The sequence below is a fragment of the Lissotriton helveticus genome, chromosome 6 (assembly GCF_964261635.1).
Source record: "Lissotriton helveticus chromosome 6, aLisHel1.1, whole genome shotgun sequence".
Lineage (NCBI taxonomy): Eukaryota > Metazoa > Chordata > Amphibia > Caudata > Salamandridae > Lissotriton > Lissotriton helveticus.
Genome location: NC_136067.1, coordinates 651,732,997 through 651,752,932, shown reverse-complemented (window position 1 = coordinate 651,752,932; position 19,936 = coordinate 651,732,997). Strand labels below are relative to the sequence as shown.

Sequence of the window (19,936 nt, the reverse complement as noted above, 5' to 3'; positions counted from 1 at the left end):
TGCAGCCTATATCCACAGGCTACACTGTGCAGTACTTCAACTAGAAATTCCACCAAAAATCCACAAACATCAAAGCCTGTCCAGATTTCCTTGCTTTAACAGCAAAAACCCTTTGGAATGAGAGAGAAAGACCTGGACAGACAAGCCCCATAGGCTGCCATTATGTGGCTCAAAACAGGATACTGTGCCTTTAAGAGAACCTTCCAGAACTTCACAGTATCCCAGAATGCACTGCAGGTCCCTTTTACTTTCAGTTCTTTTTGAAGGCGTAACACGCCAGACCTGTAGCATTCCTTACATGAATATCTCTCTCCGCCGGGGAGGAGGGCGGGCGCTTATGACTATAACAGAGATACCCCTACTACAGAACTGGAGTTACAGGACAGAAACTACTCCTTCTGTAGTAGGGGATCTCTGTGTATAGTCATAATCTAGTGAATAGAATGGCAAACCCATCCCCACACCAAAGCGGCGGTGGAGAAAAGAGAAATAACACCACTACTGTGCGAACAGATTTGCCAGCGAAGCCTGCCCAACCTGAGCGTCTGCCCTGGCATCAGTGTCCAGGCAGTAATGCTTAGCAAAGGTATGGACCAACTTCCAGGTGGCCGCCTTGCAGATTTCTGCAATTGGAACATTACGGAGCAAAGCAGTCGTGGCAGCTTTGCCCCTGGTGGAATGAGCCTTAGGTTTACCCCCTAAGGTCTTACCAGCTTTTTGGTAACACAACTGTATACAGGACACAATCCACCTAGAAATGGACTGTTTAGAGGTAGCAATACCTGTCCTGACTGATCCATAATTGATAAACAATTGGTCTGACCTACGAATATCCTTGGTTTTATCCAGATAAAATTTCAACACCCTCCTGACATCCAGGGAATGCAGGGATCTTTCCGCTGGAGAGGAAGGATTCTGAAAAAACATAGGCAAAGTTATGGTCTGGTTAACATGAAAGTCAGATATAACTTTAGGAAGAAATTTAGGGTGAGTATGCATAACAACCATAGCAGCATGAAATACAGTATAAGGTTCTTGGCAACACAACGCCTGAATTTCACTCACCCTGCGGGCCGATGTAATGGCCACGAGGAACGCCGCCTTCCAGGACAGGTGCTGCAACGAAGCCTTATGAATAGGTTCAAAAGGCTCCTTCATCAATCTGGACAGCACCACATTCAATTCCCATGAAGGCGAAGGAAGCCGGACAGGAGGGAACACTTTCTTCAAGTCTTCCAAAAAATCTTTGATCACAGGGATCTGAAAGAAGGAAGTCTGTGAAGGGCATTTCCTGTAGGCAGTCAAAGCAGCCAGATGAACCTTAATGGAATGGACATTAAGGCCAGACTGCGCCAGATGTAGAAGATATGGAAGGATGACATCTTCTTTACATGTCGTCGGGTCATAGTTCTTGGACTTGCACCAGATGCAAAACCTCTTCCACTTGTAAGCATAAGAAGTCCTAGTGGAAGGTCGCTTAGCCTCCTTCAGTATGTCCATGCAATCTTCTGGTATATTCAGATGGCCATATTGCACTATCTCAGGAGCCATGCCGCCAAACTCAAAGACGAGAGGTTGGGGTGCAACATCTGCCCCCCGAACTTCGTGAGAAGGTCCGGCCTGCACGGCAGCCATACCTGAGGAAGGAGCGACCGGTGAAGCAGGTCCGTGAACCACCACTGTCTGGGCCATTCCTGGGCAATCAGGATCATCCGCGCCCTGGACTGGGATAGTTTGATGAGCACCGCCGGAATCAGGGGAATGGGTGGAAAAGCGTACAGAAAGCTGTTCGACCAGTTGATCCATAGCGCATTCCCCAGCATCCCTGGTTGGTAGTACCTGGAGGCGAAGTCTCGGCATTTGCTGTTTTTGGCGGTGGCGAACAGATCTACGTCTGGAGTCCCCCACCTTGTGAAGACTTCTCCTAGTACTTCGTCGTTTATGACCCATTCGTAGTTTTCCTGAATCAGTCTGCTCAGTGCGTCTGCCTGAACATTCTGCACACCTGGTAGATGGGTGGCCGTTATCGTCAGTTCTCTGGCCAGAAGCCAGTGCCAGTTCGCCTGCGCCTCCTGCGACAGAGTGCGCGATCTTGACCCCCCCTGCTTGTTGAGGTAATACATCGTGGTCATATTGTCTGTCTGAACAAGCAAAGAGTTGGTCCGGAAGGACGGAAGAAAGGCCTTCAGTGCCAAGTGAATAGCTCTGAGTTCCAGGAAATTGATGTGGTACGTGGACTCCACCGGGGACCACGTCCCTTGAATCTGTAGGTCTCCGGAGTGCGCCCCCCAGCCGTGGAGAGACGCATCCGTCACAATAGTCTGCGTGGGAATGTCCTTGTGGAAGGGAACCCCTCTCAGGAGATTCTCCCCTGAACACCACCACTTCAGAGACTGAAGAGCATGCAGAGACAGTCATATCTTGTCGTCCCAAGATCCTTTCCTCTGATCCCACTGATCCTCCAAGCACTCCTGCAATGGTCTCATGTGCAGCCGTGCGTGTGGCGTGAGGAAGATACAAGAGGCCATCGACCCCAGTAGAGAAGACACCGTCCTCACTGTTGTAGATGGAGCGGTCATAAGAGCCTGAGCCTTCCGAAGGAGTGAAAATCGTCTCTCCTCCGAAGGAGACACGCTTGCTGACAGCGTATTGATGGAGGCTCCCAAGTATTGTATGCACTGGACCGGAGTCGGGACAGACTTGGACATGTTGATGTGCAACCCCAGCTTGTTCAAGAGAACGCACGTCTTCCGGAAGTGCGCTTGAGCTTCCGAGAAGGAGGAAGCCTTGATCAACCAATCGTCCAGGTACGGGTAGACAAACACCTTGTTCTTCCTTAGGTGTGCGGCTACCACTGCCATGCACTTCGAGAATGTCCTGGGCGCAGCCTTCAGTCCGAATGGCAGTATTGTGTACTGATAATGATTGGCGCCGACTTGGAATCGCAGGAACTTCCTGTGTTTGTTTGCAATGGGCACATGGAAGTATGCATCCTGTAGATCTATGGCACGCAGCCAGTCTCCCTGTTGCAGCTGAGGATAAATCTGATGCAACGACAGCATGCGAACCTTCTCTCTGCAAATCCACTTGTGGAGTAGTGTGGCTCACTGGTTAGAGGCAGGCCCGAGAGCAGAAGTCAGCCTGGGACCAGGGTTCAATACCCGACGCGGCAGGGTCGTGGACCTTGGTCAGCGGACTCGATAATTCTCGCTTCGGTGCTTACTCTAATCAGGGGTTCCACTCGGCAACTCTGGGCATTAGCTTGCCTAATCTCCACAACGGCCCCACCAATTCCAGGGATGCCTGGCTCCACCTTGGGGACTCCCAGCAAGGGACCATCCCTCAGGGAAAGCCAGGACGGGTTCCCCAGAGTTATACAGCGCCGGGACGCCCCGTTGCTGGGGCAGCTGTGCGCTTTACAAGTATACTACATTTACATTTACATTTGCTTGTCGCAAATCCAGAATGGGCCTGAACTCGTTCTTGTCCTTCTTGCGGACCAGGAAGAAACGGGAGTACAGACCTCTTCCTCTTTGAGACAGAGGTACGTCTTCTATCGCCCCTTTCCTCAACAGGATATCGGCCTCCACCTGGAGCTCGCGCAGCTGAAACTGCGAGCTGACCAGAGGAATCGATGGAGGCGGGCTGGTGAACCGAAGACTGTATCCATTGCTAAGAATTTCAGCACCCACTTGTCCTGAGTAATTTTTCTCCACTCTGCCATAAAAAATTGGATGCTTCCCCCCACCGGAGCGGGTAACGGATGTAGGGGAAGTAACAGCTCAGGGTCGAGACCCGGCCGCGCCCTTGTTCGCTGTAGAGGACTGCTGACCTCCTCTACCCTTCTGGCGTTTCTGGAAGGGCCTCCGGAACTGCTGCTGCTGCTGTTGTTGTTGCTGCTGCTGTCCCGAAGCCTGTCCTCGCCCTCGGCCCTGCGCTCCGAACCGTCTCTGGAACGGGCGGTAGGCTTTCTTTTCTTTGGGCTTCTCCAAGCCCACAGCCGTCAGTCTCTGCCTCCGCCTTCATCTCATCATCCGCATGTTTTCCGAACAGGGTCTCCCCCCGAGAAGGGAAGATTAGCCACTCGCTGCTGGGCCTCCGGCTTGAGTGATGTGAGCCTGAGCCAAGCATGGCGTCGCTGGTTGATCCCATGACAGTAACCATGGGCCGCCAACAGGGAACCATCCGCCGCGGCGCTGATAACCTGGTTCGAAACCAGCTTCCCTTCCTTCAGGATTTCTAGGAAATCCTCCCTCTTGTCTCATGGCAGCAGCTCCGTGAACTGCTGGAGAGATTCCCACAGGAAACGATCATACCGTCCCAGCAGAGCCGTATCGCTAGCAGTCTTCATGGCCGTAGCAGCCGTCCCACAGGCCTTCCTGCCATTAGAGTCGATCCATCGGCTCTCCTTATCCGGAGGCATGGTAGAAGACGGAGAGGTAGAATGTTGTTTTCTGGCTGCCGTCACCGGAACAGGGTCAGTCCTTAGACAAGCATTTGCAATGCAATAGGTCTCGCAGCATTAAAGTTTGAGTTATTGGCATTGTATATGACAATGTGTTGCATGAATTTTTTTGCAAACTCTGTATTGTAACTACACCCAGCCATACTAGTCCATCACTTACTGTGTACGGGTGTGCCTCTTGTAAAAGAGCACAATGTTGTCACTCACAGTGAAGGTAGCCCAAAGGATGAAGTAGGCTGACACATTGCCCCATTTTTTTGCTGTATTGGGAAGAGGAAAAATGTGAATGACAGCCGACCAATGGATGAAGAGGGTTGGCTAAAAGCCCCTTTAACTGAGTATAACGAGCGAGGTAGAATTGAGGGCCGGGGATTGCAGAGTATGGTTTCAGTTCACATCCGTACCAAAGGCCAATCACGTTAGGTTTTAGAGAGGCCTATGCTTCCGAGCTTCCGTCCATGGTTTTCTAGGTGGTACCAATAAGGCTGGGCAAGGGGGGAAAGTCCACCTTGAATGAGGCGGGGCCCAATCTGCTCTTGAAGGCAGGTTGGCTAGGCAAGGCTCTTGCATTTTTTTCTATTTTCCATTTTATTAAAATAAAAGTCTCATCTGTATAATTCTGGTCACTTCTGCTCTCCAACTCGAGCAAGTGCACTTCATGATTTATTCTGTACATAAACCACAATGCATTGCGTTTGATTCTGCTCATCTGTGGCCACTGAAAATAGTGGTATCTATTTCAGTTTTCTCACCTGCCAGTAGACGCTGTCTTACCTAAATCCACGGGGAGCGTCCGCTCTGCCACCTGCACCGCAGTGCACGTGGGTCCTGGAGTAAACCCAACTCTTTAGTTCTGATGAGACACCGTGTGGTTCACTCATCACATGACTACTTTCTGGTCCCATGCTGGAGTAAATTCACCCAGCCTGGCCTAGTATTTCAGTTAAAGAACTCTGAATGCTGGGATATACGTTCAAGAGCAAAACCATATACAACTTGCTAAAAATCCAGGTTTCTGACTCCAGCATCATTACCCCATCCAAATCGAAGATCTGTGTATTATCAGCATTCATTTAATAATGAACCCACTGGACTAAGCTGCTATTCTTCATGGCACGGCTGTAATGGCCATTCAGCAACACTGGCCTTGTCTGGTGACTGCAGCCTAGGAGGCTTTCAGAAGAAAACCACAATGCCCTGCACTTGTACAGAAATATTATTGAGGTGTATGGTAACAACAATGTCACTTCGCTAAGTATGAAGAACAGATAGAACAACATCCAATTCATACAAGTAGCTCAATAGTTGGTGACCTTCTTAAGACAAAATAGAGAAAGAAGTTTAGGATGTAATCCGTTGCTGGTACGAAAAAGTTCCGTTTATTGTTCCTTTAGGTAGGCCAACACGTGTTTCATCGCAGGGAAACAGACTGCGAATCTTCAGGGCTGGATTGAAACATAGAGAGTACATTTGCGATCATATTTAAATTGCAAGTGTATAAAAAGGTGACTGGGTAGTGTCACCATTAGTGAAAAGAAGACATGCCAACGTGTGACTGTAGGTGACTCAGTGTTAGAGTGTATGGAAACATTTTTTTGTGGGGTGACAAAAGTGCAAATCTGTGAGTTCTGATCATATTATTTCTAGTGACGCGTTGTAGACAGTTGACAAATTGTGGCCGTGGAAAAATATATGGTGCTATAAGTGAAAGGGTTGTGTAAAAACGTGAGGTGTCTAGCAAGATAAGAATACGACATCCCGAGTGACTGTTGTAGTGAGTTTACATACATTTATGAGTACTCATATGATAACTGTACCATGGCGCTTAATTGGTAGATATGTCTCATATTCTTATCAGGGTTTGCTTTGTGTATATTGTAAATCACAACTATTCTATATTGATTTGCTGAATAGTTATTACTTTTTATAGCTCTACGATCTTGGATGCCAGCTATATATTTAATGCGATGTTTATGTATAGTAAAAGTTGTGCGGTGATTGTACAACCTGTCTACCATCCAGACGTATCTAGTCTGAATCTGAATAAGTCAAAGATTGAAGAAACGACAATTAGTAAAATACATAGTTCAAGATAGTCTGTTTAAGTGATCTCTAGTTCCGGTATTTGTCTGGAGTTAAGTGCAAAAAACGGACCGTGCATCGCATGCTCAGTGGATGTATTAATGAACTGTATAAGGGACAAAGAAACACTCACCCTAATTAGTGAGGTGCAAGGGCCACCTCGGCTAGATATATTCAAGGGGTCCTGTATGACGGAGTTTCACTGAGTATGTGAAGTCACACTCCGAAAGACCTGATGAGTCTGTGGGTAGTATAATCAGGAGTTTTGTTTACAAACACGTGACCTGGTAGACTATTTCGTAACTTAGTCTACAAGTACAGTGAAAAACAAGGAGGGTTAAAAAAACGCGCGAAAAAATGAAAGACCTACCTCAATAGTTTAGCACAATGTTTGAACCGGGAGGAGAGGATTAACAGGTTACTCCGATTAAGTGACGATGTCAACAAACGAGAAAAGGCGGGTACACCTATATTTATCCGTTACGTAAAAATAAAGCAAAACGGTTTGTTTAGCCTTTAAGCTCGTATCTGGTGGTTGGGCAAGGCAATTACGGTTTTAGAAGAGGAAGAGAGCGCCAGGGAAAGGTCGCTTACCTTTTCACAGTAGTTCTCCCTCTTGAATTTCCCGGCGCCGTTTTCCGAGGACGGTCACGTGACAGGAAACACGGCCTGAAGATATACCGGCCGGAGGTTTCCTGTTCTGACAACAACTAGAACGTCAAACCTGAATAGTTCCATTGTTCAATGGGGGCTATAGTGAAGAAATACTACAAGTCCACCTTAGTTACTGTGGGCCTAAGTGGGCTTGTCTAAGGTTATCGGGTCTTTCTTTTATTCTAAGAGTATTATTAATCCGAATTTTCGTAAGACTGGTTCCATTATATCTGTATTGATCAAAATTGGTGAATCTTATAATTACACGACGATTCTATGGCGCTAGTTTTACGGGGATAATTTATTACTTTGCGAGCATGCGTGCAACAACGCTCATAGATTGCGAAACGAGTATATGTACAACAAATTCCTTCGTTATTTATTTATTGTTGTATATGTGAAGCTTAAGGATTACTATTTTTAGAAGGAGGAATCCTTTTGTTAATATTCCTCACACACAGTTAAGTACTGTTACTCCTCAGGAGGTGTACTGGTACGTCATGAACACAAATGAAAGGTTTTATTTGTGTGTGTCTATCTATGTGTGATTGTGGAATAAAAAATCCTGTACCACGATAAATTGAATTTGTTAATTCTGCTATTATTGGCATATTTAGTTTACGTTGTCCTAGTTTTCCAAAAAGTGCAAGAAAAACACAAAACATTAATTTCCAAAACAAAGTTCCCACAAATAATTTTCCAAAGCATTTTTTTGGGGGTCATTATGCCAACACATTTCAAACAGTACGTGATTATCCACAAGTCCTAAATTGAACGAAATTATGCCTTTCTGATAAGTATTCAGGATGATTAGCTTAATAAATAAATGGTTTGGACCAATGTGCAACATGCTTGAAATAAAATAAAATAAAAAACACACAAAATTTTTATATTATTTTTTCCTCATTTTAAGTGGTATGAATGTTTATGGATACAAAATCTGGGTTTTGGATCCATTGGGTTTGCTAGTTTCCTAGGAAAAATGGCATCTCTGGGTCATAGTTTAAACCGTGTTCGATACTCTGAAGACGCATTATCCACGTAGCTTCTTTGCGTCTGAGTGTCAGTTCTCTGTTGCCTCCTCTTATGTGTACAGGCACGGTTTCGATTCCATAGAACGAGACCGAAAAGTCTTCTGTGTTGGCCTGACACGTAGCCACATGAAGAGCCACCGGATATCTGGGATCCTGTTTTTGAATGGCTCTCATGTGTTCAGCTATTCTCTCTTTTAGTGCTCTGATGGTGCTTCCTACGTAAAGTTTGCCACATCGGCATTCAATGATATATACAACATATTTAGTGACACAATTGATATTGACTCTTATATCATAAATCTCTTTGTCTGGTCCATAAAAGTGTTTAGTTTTGTGTTTGGCCCATTTGCACATTGTACAGAAGCCGCATTTGAAGAACCCATTGCTGCGTTGGGTTAACCAGGTTGCTGTCATGTCACTTCGTGGGACGGTTGGACTCAATCTGTTTCTCAGTGTTCTCCCTTTTCGAAAGGTAATTTGGGGGGTTGTAGGTATTATAGCTTTCAAGGTCGAATCATCTTTAAGCAGACCCCAATGTTTCGTCATGCTGTGTCTAAGTGAGTGATGCATTGCGTTGAATTCAGTAATCAATCTCACTGTAGAGTCTTTCGCTACTGGTTGAGTTTTGGGTATCAGCGTATCAGGTCTTTTGATTTTGTGGAGTTTTTTCTTTGCCTGAGTGAGGATGCCTTTAGGGTACCCTCTTTTCTCAAATCTGGTTTCCATATCATGTATGGTTGTTTCAAGATTCTTATTGTCACTGCAGTTCCTCCTGGCGCGGAGGAATTCTCCAAAGGGAATTGATTTGATTTGGTGGTAAGGATGAAAACTGTCTGCTCTTAGGATAGCGTTACAAGAGGTCGGTTTCCTGTATAGTTTGCTTTGTAGTTTGTCTTTCTCTACATAAAATTCCAAGTCTAGGAACTCTATGTTAGTTCTGCTTGATTTCATTGTGAACTTGATTTCCCAATCGTTGTGATTGAGATGTGCAAAAAAGTCATTCAGAAGTTCCTCTGTCCCTGTCCATAGTAGAATACAGTCGTCTATATAGCGACCCCAAAACAAGATTGAATCAGTGTATACAGTGCCTTTCGGGCCCCAAATGTGGTCATCTTCGAAGGCACCCATAAATAGATTAGCGAAAGATGGGGAAAATTTTGAACCCATAGCCACTCCGTGTTTTTGTTGGTACCATTTTTTGTGGAAAATGAAAAAATTGTTGTTCAGGATGAGATTCATCATAGAAATCAGCATTTGTGTGTGTGCCCAAAGAGACGCCGGTCGTTTGGACAAAGTTTGGGTGATTGCTTTTATACCCAAAGTTGGATTGATGCTGGTATAAAGTGCGACGACGTCCATGGTGACTAAAGTAGTGTTGGGTTGCCATTCTAGGTCACCCAAAACACTTAGTATGTGCTTTGAATCTTGTATAAAAGAGGGCAAGTTCTTCATCAATCTTCTGCATCAATCCAACTTTGGGTATAAAAGCAATCACCCAAACTTTGTCCAAACGACCGGCGTCTCTTTGGGCACACACACAAATGTTTCCATACACTCTAACACTGAGTCACCTACAGTCACACGTTGGCATGTCTTCTTTTCACTAATGGTGACACTACCCAGTCACCTTTTTATACACTTGCAATTTAAATATGATCGCAAATGTACTCTCTATGTTTCAATCCAGCCCTGAAGATTCGCAGTCTGTTTCCCTGCGATGAAACACGTGTTGGCCTACCTAAAGGAACAATAAACGGAACTTTTTCGTACCAGCAACGGATTACATCCTAAACTTCTTTCTCTATTTTGGCCTAAGAAGGTCACCAACTATTGAGCTACTTGTATGAATTGGATGTTGTTCTATCTGTTCTTCATACTTAGCGAAGTGACATTGTTGTTACCATACACCTCAATAATATTTCTGTACAAGTGCAGGGGCATTGTGGTTTTCTTTTGTTCTTGTATGTACCAAGCTTGGTCCATCTTTGAGCGGTTGTGAGGATTTACCGTTCGCCCTATTGCCTGTACCAACCATTGAATTACCCTTGTTTCAACCATTAACTTTACGGATACTCCGGCTGTGCGCCTTGTAATTCTGGAACACCTAAAAAAACCTCCCAGTTGTTTGTTTAGGAGGCTTTCAGAGCCGGATAAACTCTTATGAGCAAACCATGCCCGATGACAACGTTCTAGTCCCAGTCCCTGTAAGGAGGCACTGAAGGCCGGCCTAAAGGAGAATCCATGCAACTGACGTCCAGATGTTTGACATTTCTGATGACTGTAATAAGCATCCCAGGCCTCCGTGATGACAATTAATCTTATGAATGATCCAGTCTGGCTCTAAATTGCTGTGGTACACATTTCAACACCTCGATCTTCAATATTTGGGACCACCCTTCTGTTAATTAACTTGTGGACTGGGCCTCAACTTCATTATTACAAACTATGCATTTAATGGCTTTCGATTTGCCATCCTTAGTCAGGTTTCATGATGTAACAGAAGTGCACATTTTAACCCTAAAATGCTTTATATTCAATTTTAATCCGTCTTTAAAGTTGTATACTTCTTGTAGTCTTTTCAAATGAATTCCTCCCCCCTATTCTTTTGAGTGCTTGACTCAATTTGCTCCAGGGTCCCAGACCCTGGGTGTAATAGTTTGTTGGTAGTGATAAGTTGACGCTGGAGGCTGCTGCAGAAGTCAGTGGTGGGACAGTAAAGGGGCACCAGGACGATAGCCTGTGGCACCGCTCCAAAAATACAGCCAAAGGAGAGCAGGGCACAGGCACGCGTGGTGTGTGGCATGCGGGGAATGGCTGGGGAGCTCTCCACTGTGATTCCTTCATCACTGGCCCTCTGACGCACCACAGGGGTGAGCGGAAAGCACTCAATAATCCTGGATGCAAACAATGTTTTAAACTGCTGCTAAAAGATAAGAAAGAAACAACTTTCGGTTCAGGGCAAGAACCACGGAACGGCAGAGAGTAAGTACTGCAGCGCTTGTGGTTCGCAAACCTACAGGGTGGGGGTTGATGCAGCAGAGCTATCCCTCAAGATACAGAACTTTAAATGTTTGTGCGATCTCAAAGGTCACTCATCTCTCATAGGCTGAGACAGACAATCTGAAGAGTTATCCCTTGGGGTGCACAGCCCTGGCATGCTCAACCCTTACACTCTCCCTCACTCGCCTCACCCTCACACGCCTCGGAACATGACCTTACCGCCAAAGGGCATTTTCAAAAAGTCCCGCCTTCATATTCAAAAGATGTTTGCATTCTGCAACTTGTGGTCTTGCATCTTAAACCAGTACTCTCCAAAATATCAGCAAGCAAAGAGCCGGCGTAAAAAGGTGGGGGGATGACTGGAGATGTGATCAGCAGCTGAGAGAACTATGGGGGGGGGGGGTCCCTGCACACACACCGCATTTCCCTTTCTAGCTCCTGCACACTGCACGCCCCTCGTACCCGCCAGAGCGGCCCGGCTGCAGCCCCGCGTCCTAATCCGCCCTGACAAGCTGCCCTCCGAGGAGGACATTAGAAAAGGCAGGCGCGGCCATCTCGCTCCCACTAATTTCCATTTAAATCTTTATAATTGGTATTTACTTTGCATGATTACAGCAAGCTGCGCTGCCCTAGTGGGTTGGAAATAATGACACAAGCTTCACTAATACACCTGGAATATTAATATCATATATTAAAAGCACTAAAAACCTCGGCTGAGCTCCAGTCCACAGTGCTTCCTCTCTCCACCTGCACGAAACTCTGCCAATCATCGAGTTTCCTGCCAAGAGCTGTACGAAACCTTACGTGGGGTGGGACTTCCGCCTTCGGAAGCCCGCGCACGCGCCCACGGATGGCCAGAGAAGCAGTGCTGGTGACGCGGGGCTCCCTTGCCCGAGGGAGAGCCCCGCGGAGTCTGCAGAAGTCAACAAAGCCGGTAAGTGGGGCTTAGTTGGAGGGGGGAGGGGGGAGCGGCGGCGGCAGGGGGGGGGGGGAAATCTCTGTATGTGTGTGTGTGTGTAGGTGCGCTCGTGTGTGTTTGTGTCTGTTTGTGCGCATGCGTGCAGGGGAGGTGTGCCTGTGTATGTTTGCGCTTCCTAGGAGACAGCCACGGCGAGCGCGTTCGCGCGCGTGGCCTGCGCTGATCGCCTTTTGCGAGATGCGCGCGGCCAGGTACTGTCTCCTGGGAAGCAGACCCAGTGAAAAAGATCTCTGGCGAGACAGCGCTTACGCGCTGTTACGCCACGAGACCTAAAAAACCAGGTCGGAATCCGGAGCCCTATAGTTCTTCAGCAGACGGGATGGAGCAGCCCTCGTCACTGCAGGTGTAAGGAACAGCTCCTCCGCTGGCTCTACCAAGCCTGGCACGAGCGGTAGTAGAGGGCGAGACAAATGTTTCTTGTGAAGTGTCTCAAAGATCACGGACGTCGTAGGTGTGGGAGCCGTCACCGTGATTCCTAATTTCGCTGCACCCCTCAGGAGAACATCCTGGAACGTGCTGATATCATCCACGGGAGACACCCTAGTCCCCGGGGAGTCTGACAAGGTCGGGGAGTAGGACCTTGTCCTGGAAGAGCCCGTGCGGGACCGTGATCCGCGCCTCATGTGGCGCCGTCTTGACCTCGTTGAGGATCTGTGACGACTGCGCGACCTCCCTCTACGTCCGGAGCGGGATCGCGACTTCCGTGGCTTTGGTCGCCCTGCCGGTTCCACCGGGACAGGAGACTGTGGCTTGGGTGGGCCCCTCGGCCGAGGGGTCCCCTTCGGAGGAGTCTAGTACCTGGGCATGGAAACCGACCTCGGAGGAAGCGGGGGAGGCTTGTCAACCGGCAGCTGAGGTTGAGGCTGAGGTCGGGCTGAGGCCGAGGTGGTAGCGGTGGAAGAGGAGGCGGGGTAGGGACCCGCGGAGGAAGTCCTCTCGGCAAAGGAGGTGGAGGAGGAGGCGTCACTGTCCCCGGCTTAGGAGGGGTATATACAACGGAGTACACCGAGCTCGGTGACCAGCCCTCCTTATCAGGCTGGGATGTGGGAGAGTCTCTCCTAGGCACTTGACGCCTGCCAGACTGACTCCTGGCATCCAAACTCCTTCTGCGCCGTTCCTGCGTCGAAGAACGGCGACCCGACGGCGTGCGTCGAAGAACGGCGACCCGACGGCGAGCGTTGGCCCCTCGGCGTCGACCTGCGCTTCCTCGCCGGCGAACGCCTGTCCCTCGACGGCGAACGCTTTCGCCTCGACGGCTTCCTGTGCCTCGACGGCGATCTCTTGTGCCTCGATGGCGATCTCTTGCGCCTCGACGGCGATCGCCACGTCGACGCCGAGGATCCCCTCAACGACGACCTCCTCCTTCGCCGAAGGCGAACGGCGGTGTCGCCACGACGGCAAGCGCCGACGCCGGGTCATCCGTCGCAGTCGAGTCCTCGACGCCGAAACCGTCACCGGTGATCTCGACGGCGGTCTGTTCAGATCCCTCGACGTCGAAGCCGCTTCGACCCAGAGCCCTGGGGAGACGGGGAACAGACTGTAGTCATCCCTCTCGATGCCGTAGTCGGTGCAATCGACGCCGTCGGAGAATGGGGACGCTTGCTGGACTTCCTGCCTCTGGGGAGCCCCCCAGAGGCCTCAGCACTGGCAGATGGAACCTGCCCAGACCCACCTTGTGCTTGCAGTCTTCTCTCCGCCATGCCTTGGAGCCTGATCTTCTTTCTGTCTCTCAGGGTCCTGGTGGTAAATCCCTGGCAAATCTCACACTCAGGGTTATGAGAGGAGGGAAGGCAGAGGATACACACTTCATGTGGGTCAGTCTTGGCCTTCTTCCTGGAACACTCCGTGCATTTGTCAAATAATGCTGGCATATTCGACAAAAAGACTGCCCCAAAAGCACACCAAAGAAGAAATAACCAAAGTACTTTGAACAAAGCACCAAAAAACACTTGAAAAAGTGAAAAAGTGAGAAATCACAAAAACCAATCCCAAAAGGGAGAGCTCAATGCTCCAGGGTCCTGCCAGCAGGAGCCGGAAAAAAGAACTGAAAGTAAAAGGGACCTGCAGTGCATTCTGGGATACTGTGAAGTTCTGGAAGGTTCTCTTAAAGGCACAGTATCCTGTTTTGAGCCACATAATGGCAGCCTATGGGGCTTGTCTGTCCAGGTCTTTCTCTCTATCATTCCAGAGGGTTTTTGCTGTTAAAGCAAGGGAAATCTGGACAGGCTTTGCGGTTTGTGGATTTTTGGTGTAATTTCTAGTTGATGTACTGGACAGTGTAGCCTGTAGATATAGGCTGCATTATCTGTCTTTAAATTCTCTCTTAAGTGTCTGTGCAGTTCTGCATTTTTCTACACCTTAAGAGATTATTTTTGATTGCTCCGGGGTCCACGCACATGGGTGGGACTATTCACTAGATTATGACTATACACAGAGATCACCTACTACAGAACTGCAGGTAGCCCTTGTGGGCCTGTAGGAAGGGGATATGAAAATAAACATCGCACAGGCTCAGGCCTCCATCCATTCTCTGGGATCTAGGTCAGACAGAACTTTGGACAGGGTGAGCATCTTGAATCTTTATTTGCGCAGGAAGGCATTAGGAAGGCCAAGATCCAGCTAGGGCAGAAGCCTTCATCCTTATTAAGCACAAGGAAGTAGCTAGAATAACAGGGTGTCTCCACTGCTAAGACTGGTACCAGTTGCCTGGAGCAGGTCTACAGCAATGACCATCTTGTCAGCTAACTGTGTTCTGATCACTGCTTAGCCCCGGTGCCCGCACTGTGTCAGTGAGGGCTTCATTATGAGCCAAGAGAGATTAGGTTGATGCCTGGCCAGGGTGTAGGATCTCTGTGAGACCATTTTTTTGCCGAGTTTTATATAGCGCGAACTAGACCCGAACCGCATCAGGTATCAGAGCGCTTTACATATTTTTCCAGTTACGTTATATTTTTACATTTTCCAGTTACTTTCATTTTTAGGCACGGGGAGATTAAGTGATTTGCCCAGAATCACAGGAGGTTTTGGCGTCGTTACCGAGACTCGAACCCAGTTCCTCCAGGTCCGAGGTCGAGCGCCCTAGCCGTTAGGCAAACTCCTCTCCCCTATCTCCAGAGTTGTGAGATGAAGGTCACGCACCTCTGCATCCCTTGCAATTACTGTGGCAAAGGTAGTGCTATCCTCTGTTGCAACAGCAGGAGGAAAAACAGCCTAGTGTTGGGTGAGGTGTCCAGTTCGACTGAACTCCTGTAATTCTATGTACAAATTATTTGCATCATGAGGGGCAGGTTCCTTCACATCCGATCCACTGTTCTCTCCATATGACTGGCTCTGATTAGAGCGAGAGCCAAAAAGCTGGTGCAATGAATGTGCGTGGCAGCACAGAAGTGGGATTGTATCGGAGTCTCATGGGTTCAATATAAGCTGCAGCACATCAAGATCTGGACACAGCCTTGGTTGAGCTGAAGCCTGTTTACAGTTTGGAGCCAGTCAAAAGGATGTATTGGAGGTCCTATTCCAGCACCAGTGCTTTTGGTGATGGCATCGAAAAGGCTGGCTTGGGTTTTGGCACCAAGCTTAATTTCGGTACAGAACATGAGGTGGGCTCAAGACGGTACTGAGTGCAAATCAGCCAGTTGTAATCCAACTGGAGGTCCCAGTTGTCCCTGGAGAATGTAGGAGCGCCAGAGGGAACCAGAAGAGTGTCTAAGTTTTGCAGCACAGCTTCACAAAAGGATTCTGCTTGCTGCGAGGTCACCAGAGGGTCCAGAAACTCAGGGTGCATCAAAACCAGAAATGGAATAGATTCCTGGGCGGAACTGTTTATCCGGCACATTTGTCACAGGCCTTGGAGTTGAGACAAACCAATGAACCAAAGGCAAGCCTTGTGGGGACCAGTCACAGACATCTGTTTGCAAGTCTCTACTAGGTTTAAAGAATGGACCTTATGTCAGTGAGCATGGGTGGTGCTTATATGCAGCTCAATTCCTCACTTCCACAGAGGAATGGCATCAACAGAGTCCCATGGTGCCACCTGCCGGCGTGCAAGGGCACTGCTTAGAATGATCCAGATACAGTCTGGTGCCTGGAGATAAGTCACAAGGTAAGAAACTTTCAGTTAGAAGTAATCATCATTTTTTTTTTTTACACATAGAAATAAACCAATTTTAGCAAGGGCAACTTGAAACCATTCAATTATAAACAAAGGCTGACTGTTTTACACATTTTTACATACTCTAGCAGCTCTGGAAATAGAATTTGGAGAATTTAATCCAATCAGCTGGCCAAGGATCCTTTTAACTTCCTCAGATGCTCCTCTAGTCATCTGCTGTTCTGTAAAATAAATAAAAAAACAATTAGGATTCAAATAAATTAAACTCCTATTATCACCAAAATGCATTCTCATTTGCAGCAACAAAAATTCCCAAACAAAACGCTTGCATACTTTAATTAGCTACTGGAAGTTTAACTAATTGAGTATGAAGATAAACCTGGTCACTGATCAAACACGCATTTACAATGCAATAGGTCTCGCCGCATTAAAGTTTGAGTTATTGGCATTGTGTATGACAATGTCAATAGTTATAACTTATAACTTTTGCAAATGTGCAGTCTAATTCTAGTGGCTATGACAGCTGGTAACTATATCAGAACAAGCATTAGCAATGCAATCAGTCTAGTCTTTGGGACCGTATATGTATTAAGCTATGCAGCACATTATCCTGGGTGCTGAAATATCTACTGCTCTTTAAAATGGAGGGAAAGTACGCACCAAACTGCAGAACACGCCAGGTATGGGAACACTGAGAGAAATACTGCTTATCAGCAGGAAATTGTAATGTCCAAAGCTCTATTTTTAATATAAAAAGCAGCCCCTTCATTGGTCACATCACAGAAAATACAAGATTTGGGGAAAAAATGTATTGTCTATGGGTGCTCATTGAATACAAGTTGATATGGCCTGGAATCTAGGGAATGCTAAAGTGTTCCTGGTATTGTACTGACCTTTACTGGTCGTTGTCTATCAAGAAAGTTAAATAGAAGCAGTTGAACAGAAAAAAAAATCCCTAAGCTAAAGTGGAAGCAGACCAGTCCTAGGGATAATCTCCAGATGACACTTTATGTACTTTACAACAGATCTTCCAAACAGTGCAAGTGCTGTCTACGCTCGACCTAAATAGATGGGTCGTCAAGAACATGGTAACAATTCAAGGAAAAAATCCTCCTGACCTATACTTCTTTCTAGCGAGTCAATATATGTACTCCAATGCCTACTGAGAAATCTGACGCTAAAAGTCAACAAGGTAAAGCATGCGCTCAACTTCATTTAATGACGCAACGTTACGAAAATACTTTTTCTGCTAGCTCGTTCAATTTTGTTGGCTGGCTCATCCTGAATGCACTACTCATATTTTTAGTGTTAGTGTTACGGCTCTCCAGTGCATTCATTTTAATGTTTCTTTTAAAACAATACAACCAGAGATAAAAGTAAATCTAAAATACTCTAAATTGCATCCTGTCTTCCAAAATGTTCTAAGAAAAAACAAACCACCTCATCTGTGTCCCATAGCAGCACTTTAGTTTAAATATTCCACTTTCAATAGATAAGAAACATTTCGCTTCGATGAAAATCAAGTGGAATCACAATTAAAACGATGTAAAGTGATAATGGATATTAACAACTATATAAAAAAAGTATTTTGTTTGCTCCATAGATATTTACTGCAAGTCTTTATGAAGCACAGAAAAGCAGTCGTGTGAATTCCTTTGTCGTGTCATTCGCTATGTTAAAAGGGGCTCCTAAAGTGCACGAATTGAGTCTAACATCTTCATGAACTGCTTTCTCGTAACCGTGTCGAATCATTCTATAGTTAGTGGGTCATTACAGAGAAGAATAGATTACTGGAACTATATCCTGGACTGCCCTCCTACCTGGTCAATCAGCTACAGATGGCCCAGAGTGATGTCACCTGCATGATCTTATGCCTCTATTCTGAAAGATTAGCACCGGCTCCCAGTCAGACAATGGTTCCCTTTTAAACTCTTCTTTTAGGTCGAGTCTACTACACGGGTTTGAGCAGGACGTATTGTGGCGTACCAAAAACAGAGTGCATTGGAGTCCACCGACTACTCCCCTTTGGTTGGCTTTCTTTGTCACTTATTTCCCCGTTTCTTTAGTGCCCTAAGTCGTCAATTTTGGGCTGACCCTCCTGTGGAACATTGCCTCTTTACCATCAATTTGACTGGCATTTCTGCTTTCCCTGCTTGCTTTTCAAGCTGAACTTTGTGCAAGGCACTCCTTGAGGACGTTTTTTGCCGTTTCCAGTAAGCAGGCCTCTCCTCCCGCAGCCTTCTGTGCTCGCCTGTGCACTACTCCACTGTATTTCTCCCCGTTATCTCCAGCGCTGTCTGTAGTGTTGTCCCCTTCCCTCCTGCTGTTACTTGGTGGTCCAACCCCTGTTGCTTTCGCCCCCACCCGTCTTAGCATGTTACCCAATGTGACACCTAGTCCCCCATTTCATCCGTTTCTCTCTCGCAAAATTCTTCTTTTAGTGTCCGAACAAACTCGGATCGGTAACAAAAAAAAGCTAGCGTGCAGAGTAGCCAACGTAAAAAAAATAAAAAGTAGTTGTGTTTGTTTATAGGAGCGATGCGAGCGCCTACGAAATAACTGGGGGGATGTATTTAACTTTAAGTAAGGGGCATCGCCAAAGCTGATCCGAACGGCTACACACCATAGCCTACCTGTTAGAATGGCGAGGACCATTGAGTTTGTCAGTGCTTGTCCCGTTTTTGGGCAGTTTGGCCGGTTCCATGTATCTTTAGCACATTGCTGCTGTGTAAACTCTCTATAATACACATGTTCAGCTCCATGGTAGTTGAAAAGACTACTTTCTCCCCATTTGTAAGTTTGGAGAACTAACTAAGCCATTCGAGAATCGCAGGTGTCTCGTTTGAAACTTCTGTTAATTATTCCCATATGATCTCGCATTGTTTACATGTATAGTCGATGCGTGTCGCTCCCGTGAAAGTATTGCAGTCACCTGGATACCTACAAGTGTTGGAGACAAGTATAAGGCATGGATCTGTTGGTGCTAGCTTGTGGCTATCCAAGCACAAGTTAACGAGCGTCCGTGTGGGATTGGAACAGGAATACGAATATTCTGCCGTTTTACTCTACATCTAGTGCAGAGCAATCATGCACAGAATTGTGGCACGTAGGCCAGTTGTTCATGCAAAGGCTCGGATACTCCATATTTTCATAACCTCTTTACTAGACACATCGAAAAAATGCGGTAGGCCATTCCTTAGGGGAGCCTACTCACGCCCGCACTGGCTTATACTGCCACCCTCGTTACCTTGTAGACCCTGGCCGCCTCGTCCACAGGGCGCACGCAGTGGGACCGGTGCTCCCGGCACCGCACGCACCCGGCGCAGACCAGCGCTTCGTCCTCCTCGCAGAAGAGCTGCAGCGGCTGCCCGTGCTTCTCTCAGCGGGTCTCCTCGGACACGCAGGGCCGCTTCACCAGGTTCACGATGTTCCCGAGCTCCCAGTTGGGCCGCAGGTCCCTCTTGTAGGAGGCCCGGCGGCAGCAGGGGCAGGGCAGGCAGCCGCCGGGGCCCTGCTCGCAGACCTCCACGCAGGAGCGGCAGAAGTTGTGCCCGCAGTCCACGGACACGGGGTTGCGGAAAAAGTCCAGGCAGATGCAGGAGGTGACCTCG

General features: G+C 47.3%; 1 protein-coding gene across 4 annotated transcripts in view; it reads right to left on the bottom strand.

Annotated features, from left to right (window-relative positions):
• The window catches only part of TTK (TTK protein kinase), an 894,856-nt gene that overhangs the window by 61,188 nt on the left and 813,732 nt on the right, over positions 1–19,936 (bottom strand). For all 4 annotated transcript variants that reach the window (XM_078648117.1, XM_078648119.1, XM_078648116.1 and 1 more), the window contains exon 21: positions 16,449–16,546. In XM_078648117.1, coding sequence (XP_078504243.1) covers positions 16,449–16,546 — 98 coding nt within the window. The remainder of the gene's footprint in view (positions 1–16,448; positions 16,547–19,936) is intronic.